Source organism: Calliphora vicina, chromosome 1 (genome assembly GCF_958450345.1).
Source record: "Calliphora vicina chromosome 1, idCalVici1.1, whole genome shotgun sequence".
NCBI lineage: Eukaryota > Metazoa > Arthropoda > Insecta > Diptera > Calliphoridae > Calliphora > Calliphora vicina.
In genome coordinates, this window is record NC_088780.1 from 39,510,170 (window position 1) to 39,523,870 (window position 13,701).

Consider the following 13,701-nt stretch of genomic DNA (forward strand, 5'->3'; position numbering starts at 1 on the left):
ATAATCTCTATAAGATCATGCCAGACACTGATTTTCTTATTTTCTTAAATCAATATTTGTAGGAAAAAAAAGTAGCACGCGTTTGCAAAACCAAGAAATAAACAAAAACATTCAAATAAATTAAAGTAGTAGGAGTAAATCTTTAAACAAATTTTAACATATATAATATAAACTATTACAATATAGAGAAAGTACAATAGAAGCCATACATTTGAAAATTGTTTTACAATAAAAGTATTAAGAACTGAATTTATATTGAGCAATTTCTTAACCATACTAAACTTTTGTTAGCACAACTGATTAAATCATTGCAAAATTAAAAGTATTCGATTGACCACTAAATTAGTAAACAAAATTAATTTTTATTTTAATAGTTAAATTCTCTAGCAATTATTAAATTATTAAACTAAACCTCATACTTAGTAGGGTATAAACAAATCGGCTATATCCTAATATAAACATCTTCCCCCAAAAGTACTATAATTGAAAGCGTGCAAAATCTTAGAAGTGTTAAAAATTGATATTATAGCGTCTATTTCCTTCTTCATCTTAAGATTTAAAGGTGTTGAAGTGTTAAGATTGATTAAAAAAAAAATTTTAAAAAACAAATGTTCTATGAGATTTGAAAGCAACGTGATCGTGATCACCATAATGATGAGGGTATTATTTGTATGTATTTATAATAATACAGCATTAAAATGATCATGATTTTCTAAAGAATAAGAAAACATAGACAAAATATCAGAAAAAAAAAACAGTTTCCTATAAATAAAATGGTTTTAAGAGTATTTATGTTATAAAAAACATTCTTTTCGTATAATATGTAAATGGTAAATGATCTGCAATTGACTATTTATAAAAACAATACAGTTCTTAATGAACTTGTTATTTTTTTGTACTGAAATTTATATTTGGTTATAATTATTAAGTTACTATTAAAAAAATAGTATTTTTTATTAACAATTAATTGCATTTCCGTTTATTATAAATTCAAATTAATCACTCACATTATTATTATCATATGAAAGAGTAACGTTACTGACTGACTGATTCATTCATCAAGCAAGAATCATGAAATTTTAAATGTGGGTTTCTCCCTCCCCAAAACGATCCGATAAGAAGGGATCGGAAGTTTAGGGGGCAAAAACGGGTAAATTCGGTAACTTTATATCTTTAAAACTAATAAAGATACATAACAACTTAAAATTGCATGGTACTCTATTTAAAAAATAAGCTGACAGGTGTTTCGTACTTTTTCGAAAGTGGAACCTTTTATGGGAGAAAACTGTATTTTGGTACTTTTTGGCACCTATGTATCTTTTAAACCAATAAACATAAAAATAAATTTTAAATCGTATTATTTACTTATAAAAAAATAAAAAATATAAGTTTGGTACTTTTTTGAAATTCGAACCCTTAAGGGTTAAAAATTGTGTTTATTTTTGGTACTTTTTCATAAAATATGTTTTTCTATAATTTGACATAGACAACGACATACAGAAATTTATTTTAATAAAATTTTACCACCGCAATGGGGATATAAAAGGTACCAAAAAGGGGATAAAATCGGGAAAATACATTTTATTTGAAATTATTAATTCAATTTTGATTCATAAAAAAATAAACTAACAGATTGTTATTTGAAACTCGAGTGCCAAGATGTATATTGGGACCAATCCGGATAAACAGTTTGGTACTTTTTTTAAAACATATTTTTTCTTGAGCACATTAACACAGATTTTAATCTTTTGAGACCTGTCTGTAGCATAAACAATTTTGGCAAAATGGATTATTTTTAAATTTCAAACTTGTTCAAGGGGAAAAAGTTCAATTGGTACTTTTCTCCTAATGGTACTTTTTTAATATTTTAAAGTATTTCACTTATCGAAATTAAAGTTAGCTGATATGTGTCTGAGTGAAGTTACTGTTAGGAATAGGGGATAATATTTAGGTATAGAAGAATAAAAAGAATATGTATTTTTTATTCTTCTAATAGTACTTTTTGAGAATTCTAGGGGGAGTCTTTGTGGTACTTTTTCTTTATTCGAATGGTACTTTTTGCAATTTTTCACCAATGAAGCTAAAGACATGAAATCAAGCTTAGGATTTTTGGTACTTTTTCTTTATTCTATGGTACTTTTTTGCATTTTCTATAACAATGAACTTAGAAACATGAAATTAAGCATATATTGTCCTAAGTGAGTGAGAATTCTAGGGGTATACTTTTTGCAATTTCTTCACCAATGAAACATAAAATAAAGCTTACATGGGTCCCAGTGAGTGGGAATCCGCAAGTGGCTGCTTTTTAGTACTTTTTCTATATTCTTATGGTACTTTTTGAATTTTCTATAATAATGGACCTAGAAATATGAAATTAAGCGTATATGGTCCTAAGTGAGTGAATATGCAAGCGGATACTTCATGGTAATTTTTCTTTATTCTCATGGGTACTTTTTTTGTATTTTCTATAATAAGAAGAATTTTTAAACCGCGGTTTCGGTTTTAAAAAATTGAAAACCGATCGGTTTCGGGTTTTTTTTTTGGTTTTGTGATAATTTATTAAATATTAAATGTTTTAAAAACAAAATTAGTTTATACAAATTTAAAATTCAAAAATGATAATCATAATTCAAAAATGATTTATTGGAATGGTACTTTTTGAAAATTTTATAATAATAAAATTAGGCACACATGATTCTGAATGAATTCTAATTCACAAAAGGTGACTTTAGTGGTAACCTTCTTTAGCATTTTCTATAACAATGGACCCAGAAATATGAAATTAGCCATTTACAATTAGATTCACAAAGGGAGACTTAATAATACTATTTTCTTCTTCTAATTGGGGTGGCGAAGCGCACCTGGTCAGCTAGTTATGGGATAAGACCCTTGTTAATTTTGTAAATAGTTCATCTGCACCCATATGTTGGAAACTGATTAAATATCATGTCATAGATAATACATAGAGACGTAAATTTTTAATCAATTTCTATACCAAAAACTTCCCTTTTGTTTTAATATAAGAAACTCTTTCAAATTTAAATCAGAAATATAGAATTATTAAATATTTTTGGAATTAATAAATTACATTGGAATAAAAACTACGGAATTGAAACCATTCCGAACAAAATGTGTGACAGGCCTGTTTATTTATAGTTAGATAATTCATATTATTAAAGTTAGATAATTCCCATATTCTATTGTCAGGTGTATGCGTTTATTACTACAAATTCTTAACTCCTATACGTCATTATATTTTTATGAACAATTTCATTTTTATAAATAAAATGTGGGTTGCTCATTAAATTATTTATAATACTTGCGCATAATACGTGATCATAAAGCGTTTGATAATCAAAATATTGTTATTGATCACTTTAATCAAAGTTGTAATATTTACTAGATAACACCAACGTAAATTGAGTGTTTATGAATGAAAAATTATGTTGTTTTTTTTTTTGGTTTTATAACAAGTTGAATATATTGTCTCGAGTGTATTTTAAGCAAATCTATAATTAATAATTAATTGTTTGTTATTACTAAGGTTTCACATTTACTTGATTTGTTTAAGATGAATTAAAATAAAGTTTATTGTTATTGCCAAATGATGACTAATTTTTTGCAAAATATTTTATTATATCATCATACATACATATTTCTTAGTCTAAAACAAATATCACGTTTATTGTTTGTTTATATAAAATTTATCTAAACAAAAACTGGTAAATTCAAAATACCATCATCCACTTGTTCATTTAAACAAAATTCTATTTATACAAATTTGTACGTTAAATAAATATTTATTAAAATCTACATTATTATATTTTATTTTTTTCTATTTCCCGGCAAAAATAAATAAAACATTAAAGTATTGACGTCAGCAAAACAAAAAAATTCAAGTAAAAACATGTTGCGATAAAAATTTACAAAATTTTCAAAAAAAAAAAACTAATTAAAAAATTTTGAAATTGACCAAACACCATACTAGCACTAATGAGTTGGGTAAAAAAAAACTATTTCAGATAAATAATTTTCAAAATTATAAGTTCAGCACAATAATTAACTTTGAAATAAAATCTATTTTATTTCAAAGTTAATTTTTAAAACGAAAGAATCAAACGAAAACAGTAGCGATATTTTTAAAATAACCAGTATTCAAGTATTTAAAATTACGTTTTTATTTAAATAAGTTAGCGGTTTTTAATAGCAACGACATTCTTAAACAGTGATGCCAAGAGCAAAAAGTATACTCGATATGTTTGAAAAATATTGAAATTGGAAACCAAATTTCCTATTTGGTGGGTACTTTTGAATGTGAATATGGCATAAATTCATTTTGGAATGAATTGATTTTTGGCATTATGTGATTCCGTCGAATAGGCTAAACTACTTGATTAATTTTTTATTTACACACAATATCCCCACAATATGAACCGTCTCAAAGTGATATTCGAATTCTGCCTTGTTTAAAACCGCTAAATCTTAATTGACATCAGTGTTTTTAAATATGACAAGTAGGTTTCCTAATTTCCCGGACTTTTTCCTTTCCCGGGTGGAAATTAAAAAATCTTTTCAATCCCGGGAATTTTTCAATACTAAATTAAACCGAAAACCAGTCAATTTTTTTCGAATAAATTGTCTTTTATTCTGAAATACAATTGAAAATGGTGTAGAACTTAAAAAATACATGGATATAATAGATTAATTCAATTAGCAACAAATTTGACCATCACAAAGAATCTGAATATTGTAACTTTCAGAAGAAAACGTACAAAGAAATTTCCCGACAAACATTTCCCGAAAATTTACAAAAAAAATATTACCGGAAATTCCCGGAAAATTTTTCCCTCGTAGGAACCCTAATGACGAGTTTGATATAATTGCAGTCATAGTGTTGTCGTGCTGAAAATGCTTTTTTCATCTAAGTCACGATGTTCTCAATTCCATTGACTTCGAATGTTAAGATGATCGGATCTGACTTTGCCAGAAATATATTAAATAGATCTTCATTTGTAGAATTTCGTGATATTTTTCTGGTATTGTGCTCTCTATAAAATCTATAATCCTTATTCCTTTTTTCCTGGGCTTGCTCTGATAAACCTCCAAGTGATACTTAATGACATCTTCTCCATGATAAATGATTTTGTGAACTGTTGCAGACATATTTCTACATAATCACCAAATTTTCTAGAATCAATTTGTTTATTGCATACAAGTACATCGATAATTTTTTTAAATCTTGAAATATGATTTATATCAACACCTGTTATTTCAGATGCTCTTTCGCGATCATTCATATTGCTTGATCTGTAATCAACCCAATATCCCAACGAATTTGTTAAAATTCATAACAAATTTGGTTCAAAGTTTCACCACATGCAACTTTTGAAATGTGTAAATATCGAATTTATTTATCGGATATTTAGTTTAAATATTTATTTTTTATATCAGAATTTAACTTATTGGATATTTTTGTAGGATTTTTTTATTCCTTTTGAAGTAGAGCAAAGAAAAGTATCTGTCAAATCTAAAAACTGTTGTGATATTCACATAATTGTGAATAAATTCGAAAATAATCAATCGATTTTTATGATCGATATCTCATTTTATTGCTATTATATGTGGATTTGTGATAAACCTGAACAATTTCTGCCGTTTTAAATTTTGAATGATTTTTTTTAAAACAAAAAAATTAGCTATTTTCACGTAAACAATTTTTTTTTTTTGCTTCAATTTGTTACTATAACTCCGAAACTACTCAGCCGATTAAAATGCAATATATATGTGAAAATTTGTACATAGCATGGGGAAAATATTTTCAAAATTCAATCAATCGAAAGAAGATTATTAACTACTCAATTTTATGTACAAAAAAGTAAAATTTTGTGAAAATGAGCGAATTCACTTAATTGTGAATAAATTCGAAAAGCATCAATCGATTTGTATGAACGATATCTCATTTTGTTGCCATTATATGTCGGTTTGTGATAAAGTAATAAACCGAAACCATTTCTGCCGTTTTCGATTTTTCATGAGTTTTTTAAAACAAAAAAATTTGCTTTATTCACGTAAAAAATATATTTTTTGCTTCAATTTGTTATTATAACTCCGAAACTACTGAGCCAATTAAAACGCAATATATAAACAGATTAAAGGTTATATAAATTTGAACTATTCCAAGTTTATTTCAGTAACATCGGACTAACCTTTTTGAGTTATCATAAATTATGTGGAAAAACATCTACAAAAATTCGCAATTTAAAAAAAAAAAAAATTAAAAAAATGCTTTTCCATAGAATTTAAAATTTGGACTATTGGAACCACATTACATCAAAATTGTGTAGTGGTTTAAAAAGCCTCTAAATTTTTTTTGATTTTGTTGACTTGTGTAATTTGTTTAATTGTTTTTCTTCCAATTTCAGTTTCAAATTAAAACAAAATGGCAGGACCTTTGTTGAAATCTTGCTGCTTTTGCCAATCCACCCGTAATGGTTCAATTGTTTCCGGCATCTTGGCCATTCTTTTGTCCATCATTACCATCATACTGATTTTCACCACCAGAGTACAATTCAAGACAATCGTATTCGATTGGATTCCCACAGAAATTGTTAAAATTATCTTGGTTATAAATCTTTGCATGACCATACTGATATCTCTACTAATGATAGCGGGTGTTTTAAAGGTAAACTAAATAGATTTATCAAAAACCTGGTCCATTTTACCCTAATTTTATAAAAAATTATAATTTTTTCAGCGCAACCATTATCTGATGATGCCGTGGGTGGTATTGGGCATTATGATTGTCATCGGTTTATTAGTTTCCGTCATTTACACAGCCGTTGTCTTCTTTATTGATGGTTATGCATTGACTGGTGTTTTATGGCTGGTATTTGGTTTGATTGCATGTGGTAAGTGACATAAATTGTTAGACACATAAAAAATATTTTCATTCTTTATAATTACTTGAGCTATAATTTATATTTGTTGGAAATGTTTTATAATAATACTAGTATAGTATTAGATTCGTTTTATAGGTTAAGTGGTTTACTATAAAATCTATAGATGAAAAAGTTGTTTTATTTATATTACGAACTGTAGTTATTGTATTTCAATTATATAAAAAGTTTTTTTTACAAAATGTAACTTAAATTTAATATAATGAGGTTTTCTTTTCTTGGCAATTGTTGTTTGAATGTAGTGCAAATGTATAAAATTACTTTTGAATACAAGTATAATGAGAAATATTTATGGTAGAAAAGATATTAAGTTTGTTTTTAAGGAAATCTACAAACAAACTTGTAGTGGTAGTATCGTATGTTTTAACTGCCATAAATGTGGTTTATTTATGGTTAGAGAAATTGCAATTCATTTCGCCAAAATAATACAAAAAAAAATAAATATAAATGTATTAATATATTTGAATTGTGTTTAAATATGACAGTAAAACCTATTTGAATATTTTTGAGTGACAGTTTGAAAGCATTCATTAGTTATTTAACTATTTTACAGGGTTTACATATACTGGTCTTAAATCTTCCCAAACGGAATTTAAAATATCCCAAAATGTTTATTTCAAAACAAAAATTTCTTGTTAATGTTGCACATTTTGTAATTTCTAATTACTTTAATATTCAGAAAACATTTCTTCAATACACTTGAAACTTTTCAATTTAAATTTATTAATATACTAGCTAAACCCCGGTGTGCTTCGCTTCCTATACCGTAATGATTTACAATATATTTAATTTATCTTTAATTAGTTTCTAATGTAATAAAAAGTACATTATTTATTTCATATTTTCTAACCTTAATGTGAATTGTAATAAAATAGAAAAGTTTAGAACAAAAAAAACAATATCCTATATACAATTGCAAATGCTAAGCAAATAGGAAACTACAATCGGTTAAAATCAAATGGCATTTACAAAGTTATCATCGAAATACTTGGAAGCAATACATCTGTCCTTTAATACATGCCAGTTAGTTTTTTATGTTTAATTCTCTCACAAGTGTTTTTAATTGTTATACTTTGGAACAGAGCATAGAGATATGCAAGAAATGACAGTTCTCAAAAAAGTAATATCGAACCGTATGATCATTTTGACATTCTACAACCACTTTTCAATTGTTGTGGTTTAGAGAGCGAGAGAAAAAATACAATTTTCAAAAGTCAAATTTACATATATTTGTCCTTCTTTGCAAACCACAGCCATTTTAACCAGTTTCTTTTGTTTGTTTTCTGTTATATTGGAACCAGCTGATTCATATCTGTGTAATCTGTGAAACAGAGTTTAAATTTTCGGTATTGAAAATTAAACAAATTAAAAATTAACACAATTTTATAAAACACTTACACATTTTTGTTACTAATTCACATTTAGAATTAGGTAATTTTTCATTAACACATGTTTAGAGTTAGGTACTATTTAGAGTATCCAAAACCCAAACCGAAAACCGGTTTTTTCATCTTTGTAAACTCGACCGGTTTCGGTTTTCTTAAACATTTCGGTTTTTTGAAAAACCGATTTTTGTAAGACTTTTAACCGGTTTTATGAAACATATTTTCAAAAGCTCATTTAAACATATTTTTGAAAAATTATGATACCATTTTTTAAAATATTAATTAATCAATAGAAAATTGTAGCATTTTACAATATTTCGTGAAATATATAAAATTATTGTCTTAAGAATTCAAAAATTTTAAATTAGCGTATTTTTCATATTGAATAAAAATTTAATATAAACCGGGCTTTTTGAAGACAAAAACCGAAAACGGATAATCGGTTTTTTTAAAAGATAAAAATCAAAACCGGTTTTTTCAAAGCACACCTTTTCCGTTAAACCGGAAACCGGTTTTTACTGTTGCCAAAAAGTCGGAATACTTCTAAAACTGTTTAGCTTATTGAAAAACTTAAAAAACCGAAATTCCGCAATAAAATTAACTTTAAGTAAGAAACCTTTCCACTGCGCAAGTGGTTTTAGAAATATATATTTTTTTTTTTGGAAAAAAAAATATTTTTTTATAAAAGTGTAAAGTTATTATTCAAATTGAATAGAATGTAATTGCACCATGAATTATTACAAGAAATATTCATTCCCACGACAGCCAGTTCTACGCACCGGAATGACCCGAGTTCACTCGGCCAAGGGCTGATACAACAACAACAAGAAATATTGAATTCTATGCAAAAGTAACCTTTGAAAGAAGTTACAATTAAGTAAAATAAATGTTTATGAAATTAAGTTGATTTTTTAAAATTAAATTAATTCGAAGCAATATTTATTCTTATAATCCTTAAAGTATGCTTCAAAAAAGCTAGCAATTAAAATATTAACAGTACAGTCCAACAAAATACCTTTATTAACTAAATTTTTTTTCTCATTTACAGCCATTTTAACTTACTGTTGGTGTGTTGTATACAGTGAATATACAATTCTCGCTGAAGAAAACGAAAGAGGACGCTACAACAAGCAACCTTATAGACGTTAAGTTAAGAACAATAAAAAAAACTAAACTTAATTCTTAATTATTAACAATTTTAATATTTATTATTTTTTTATTTTGTAATGAATTTATTGTTAAGCCAAAAAAAACTAAAATAACTGATTAATTATAATAAAAAAAAGTTATAAAATTTTTTTATAAAAAAAAATTTAACTTTATTTAAACTAATATACAAAACAAATATGTAGTTAATGTTTTTATACGTAAATTTTTTTTAACCAAATTATGAAAACCGAAACAAAATTAATTGAAATTGAGGAATCTTGTGTAAAATGTGTATTTATTTAAATATGTTTTCTATTTAGTGATGATCTACTATTTTTATATATATGGATTTGTATGTATATTTTTTTTTAGCAAAACTTGTTTATGAAATTTTTGATATTATTTTGTGTTTGTAATTTAATTGCACTACTCATTTGTTTCTATCTGTCTAAAAATCGAATAAAAATAAAACTCAAAATTTTTGTTTTTTAGTGATGTGTTGTGTGTTTTATTTAATTAGAAAATATAGGGTTTTCTTTTGTTTTAAATTGGACACTAACGTTATTGAAACCAATAATTAATTAACTTAAATGCAACATAAAAATTTTATAAATAACTGCATCTTGAGAGATACAACAAAATAATTGTTGGTTGTGTATGGATGTGTTTTTTGTTTGTTTTTATTTAACTAATTCAAGTCTTTTTATATTGTGATTTATGAGTTTTTTTTTTGTATGATTAAATCTTATAATTCAGTTTTAACATATTTGGGTTTCAGTTCTTCTATTCTTTTAATGAAATCGGTCTTTTCCAAACAACCGTCACATTCTTCATCCCAGTCGTTGAGAATTTTCTTCAGGTCACGTACTTTGAGCTTTTTCAAATCGACGGCATTCAAGTCAATTTGTTTCTCTGGAAAAAAAGAATAGAAATATGGAAAATTAATATTACACTGATCTGGGGTAATTACATTTAAAAATTTATCAAAAATCTGAATAGTAATGAAATAATTATGGATTGTTCCAAAATAAATTTATAAATAAACGTACATATTTGGCTAATTTCACTATAACCTAATTTCACAAACAACGATAATTTAACAAAAGTAGCAAATTCATTTCATTTATCACAATTCAATAATATAAAGCCATAATAATGGCCAAAATAACAATATTACATAGTAAAACAATAATACCTGAGTATATAATTCTCAAAAAATTATAATTTCACAAAAAAACATGTTCGTCGTAGTATTACACAGTGCAACACGGAAAAAATAACCATATAAGGACACCACTACGGGATAAAAGAACAAAAAAAAGACCTGTGTCTCCCAGTTTTGCCCAAAGTCACGCTCTTTTTTATGGGCCCCCAAATATTTGGGGCCTCGGTGTAATTTTTGCAAAAAAGTGATCATTTTCTCAGGCTCTATCTCTATCATTTGATATTCATATTGTGACTTAGTGATCCAGATGTAAATAAAAAATACGTTAGAAAGGTCGTTCGAGTCCGACCATATAATACCCTACAGTAAGTGAATGAGCAGAAACTTTTTTCTTTTAAAATTTGGACAATCAAAATCGCCCATTTTCAATAGGCTTCGTCATTGCATGTGCAAAAAGTTGATTGAAAGATCTTAAAAATTACGCACAAGGCTTACATGGATTGCCAGCTAGACAGACGGGCGGACGGACATCCTTTAATCGACTCATAAATACATTCGGTGGGTGTTAGACTAACATAACACCCTCCCCACTACGGTGCTTATATCTTAGGCATTTGTGGGACGATTTTACCAACTTAAAGTAGCAACCGAATGATGACTATACCTGATATATTGAAGTAACAATCATGAAAGTTATTTGGGGGCTTCGCAATGTTTGTTTCAATAAACAATATCAACTCCCCTATCTATATAATACACTTTATATTACAAACAGATCGCCATACATATCGATGGTTTAATTGGAAAAGACGTATCTCGTTTTTTTCCAAAATCGGGTTTTTTACTTATTCTGGTAGACAAAACTCAAATAGATCCCCTTAAAAAATTCAGTTTCCTATGTTGACGAATAACAGATTTACAGTAATTATAAAAAAGCCCTAAGTCTTTTAAAAAATCGTTTGCAAGAAAAAACCCTAACTTATTTAAAGTGGAATGCATATTTTTTGGTTTATATTAAAGCAAACTTCTTTTCTAAAAATATTTTTTGATATAAAACAAATTTTTAGTTGTTTTTTTTTCAATTTCACTTTCTGATATTATTGAGTTCTTTCCTTCTCCTGTAAAGTAACTAAAAGTTGAGATACGACCTTTCTATATGGGAAGGGTATGCCCACTCAAATTACATTTTTTTTATTTTAGGGAATTAATTTTACTTTCGATCAGAATGGAATTCTGTGCCAGGGGAATTTACCATGCTATTATAAAGGGCACATTTTTAGACAGGTTTTAAAACGAAATTCTTTTATACTCCAGAAATTATGAGGCATTCACATCACCTCAAGATGAACAACTTTCATTTAAAAATGTATCTTGTTTTTAAATTTACATATTCTACAAGTTTCTTAACATTACGTTCAGCAAATTATTAATTGTTGACGGATATGAATATTTTGATAAAATCTCTAATTGAAAAATTTTAAAATATTTTAGGTAAATCCGCCCCTTTGTATTATAAATACATACCTATTATAACACACTATGTTTGTATGTAGTAGTTAATAAATTAAAGTTTAGTTTAATTGAATACATAATTTAAAACAAAACGTTTTTACCCTAATCTTCTAATTTTATATTTCAATATAGGTATTATTTGCTTTTTTTCAAATTAACTTACCATAACGTAAATCACAAATTTGAGCATCCTTCTTCTTCAATTTCTCACAAACTTTATCGGCAGGCATAGACCAACTCAATGGCTTAGACATTTCATTCAAAATGCCAGTGGCAGATTCTTCCAAGCCGCCCAAGTAGTAACACTAATTAATGACAACACAAAACATTCGCATTAAGTTATGACGTGTTACAAAACCATTCGAAAAACAATAAAATACTTACAAATCTTTGTTCCTTATTCTTTTGAGTCTTACAGAATTTTTTGAATTCTGTTTCGATCAATTTGTAATCTTTTTTGGTGGCATCATTTAAAGATTCAGCAAAACGTCTGATAGTTTTAATGCAAACTAAAATAACAAATAAATAGAAAGTATTAAATAGAGAAATTATATATAATTTCTTTACAGGGAAATTGTAAATGGGACACACAAACAACAGGTTTACTAACCTTCACAGTCTTCTTCTTTTAAGGCCCAAGATGTTTGGGCTAAAACAGCCACTCCAATTAACATAAAATAAACTAGTTGTGATTTCATGTCTAAAATGTAACAGAGAATATTAGGTTATTTCAAGATCAATAACTAAAATTTCCTATTTCATTAATCTACTTAATAATTTATGACCGTGTTAAGAATTTTTTTTAGGCTACGTAAGCTAAAAAATTTTCATTGACACATCATAATTTACTTTAACATTTTCAGGAACAATAATCAATCTTAAGATAATTAATTTTTCATTTGCAAAACTATGCCAGCAACTTACTTGTTTTTTATTAAATAAATATTAGTTGAAATTCTAGTAATTTCTAATAAATTCACTATTTGTTTTAACAAATTCCTAATAAATGCTTCTTCAACCGGTGAAAAATTGAATTTAATAAAAGCAGATAAAAAATGACACGAAAAACGACACTTCTAAAGAAAGAGAGAGAGATGTGAAAAATGAGAGTCCAAAGTCACTAAATTTAATAAATAACGGCTTTGGTTTAAAGTTTAATTTCTTAACATTTTTTTGCTCTAAACTAACTTTTAAATAGTTTTTTAAGTCTTATTTCATTGTCTATTAAATATTTATAATGTACACCACTTTATGGTTAGAAATCTTTAGGATTTTAATTCATTAAATATCATTATAATCAATAGTCATTATTTGTTAATTTTTTGCCCAACTATGTAGTCTTAAGACGTTAAATTTTTCTCTTCAACCACGAATTGCTTTTCTATTGGTTGAATTGGCTACCACTGTTGCCAGATTTGCTGATTTATAGGCATTTTGGTGATTTGTCAATTTTAGTTCTCAAAATTACGATTTTATGAAAAATCTATATTTACACCAATTATTTCATATAATAATTTAATTAACAAATATAATG

General features: G+C 26.5%; 2 protein-coding genes across 3 annotated transcripts in view; one reads left to right on the forward strand and one right to left on the reverse strand.

Annotated features, from left to right (window-relative positions):
- LOC135958616 (uncharacterized) overlaps positions 1–9,985 on the forward strand; it is a 62,909-nt gene extending 52,924 nt beyond the window's left edge. For both annotated transcript variants that reach the window (XM_065509517.1, XM_065509515.1), the window contains exons 2-4: positions 6,423–6,682; positions 6,755–6,908; positions 9,390–9,985. In XM_065509517.1, the coding sequence (XP_065365589.1) occupies positions 6,440–6,682; positions 6,755–6,908; positions 9,390–9,490 (498 nt within the window). In that variant the 5' untranslated portion in view covers positions 6,423–6,439 and the 3' untranslated portion in view covers positions 9,491–9,985. The remainder of the gene's footprint in view (positions 1–6,422; positions 6,683–6,754; positions 6,909–9,389) is intronic.
- On the reverse strand, positions 9,969–12,936 carry Manf (mesencephalic astrocyte-derived neurotrophic factor). The gene is made up of 4 exons (XM_065509507.1): positions 12,778–12,936; positions 12,552–12,676; positions 12,331–12,472; positions 9,969–10,402 (listed from the first exon to the last, which is right to left on the reverse strand). The coding sequence occupies exons 1-4, from the start codon at positions 12,863–12,865 to the stop codon at positions 10,236–10,238; spliced, it is 522 nt and encodes a 173-aa protein (XP_065365579.1). The 5' UTR covers positions 12,866–12,936; the 3' UTR covers positions 9,969–10,235.
- Positions 12,937–13,701: the final 765 nt, after the last annotated feature.

What these genes read in the sequence shown, in the direction of transcription:
- Manf (XM_065509507.1), bottom strand. Translation starts at nt 12,865, where the DNA reads ATGAAATCACAACTAGTTTATTTTATGTTAATTGGAGTGGCTGTTTTA. An exon ending in AAAAGAAGAAGACTGTGAAG is followed by an intron (nt 12,677 to 12,777) that starts GTTAGTAAACCT and finishes TTGTTATTTTAG; the next exon opens with TTTGCATTAAAACTATCAGA. An exon ending in AGAATAAGGAACAAAGATTT is followed by an intron (nt 12,473 to 12,551) that starts GTAAGTATTTTA and finishes GTCATTAATTAG; the next exon opens with TGTTACTACTTGGGCGGCTT.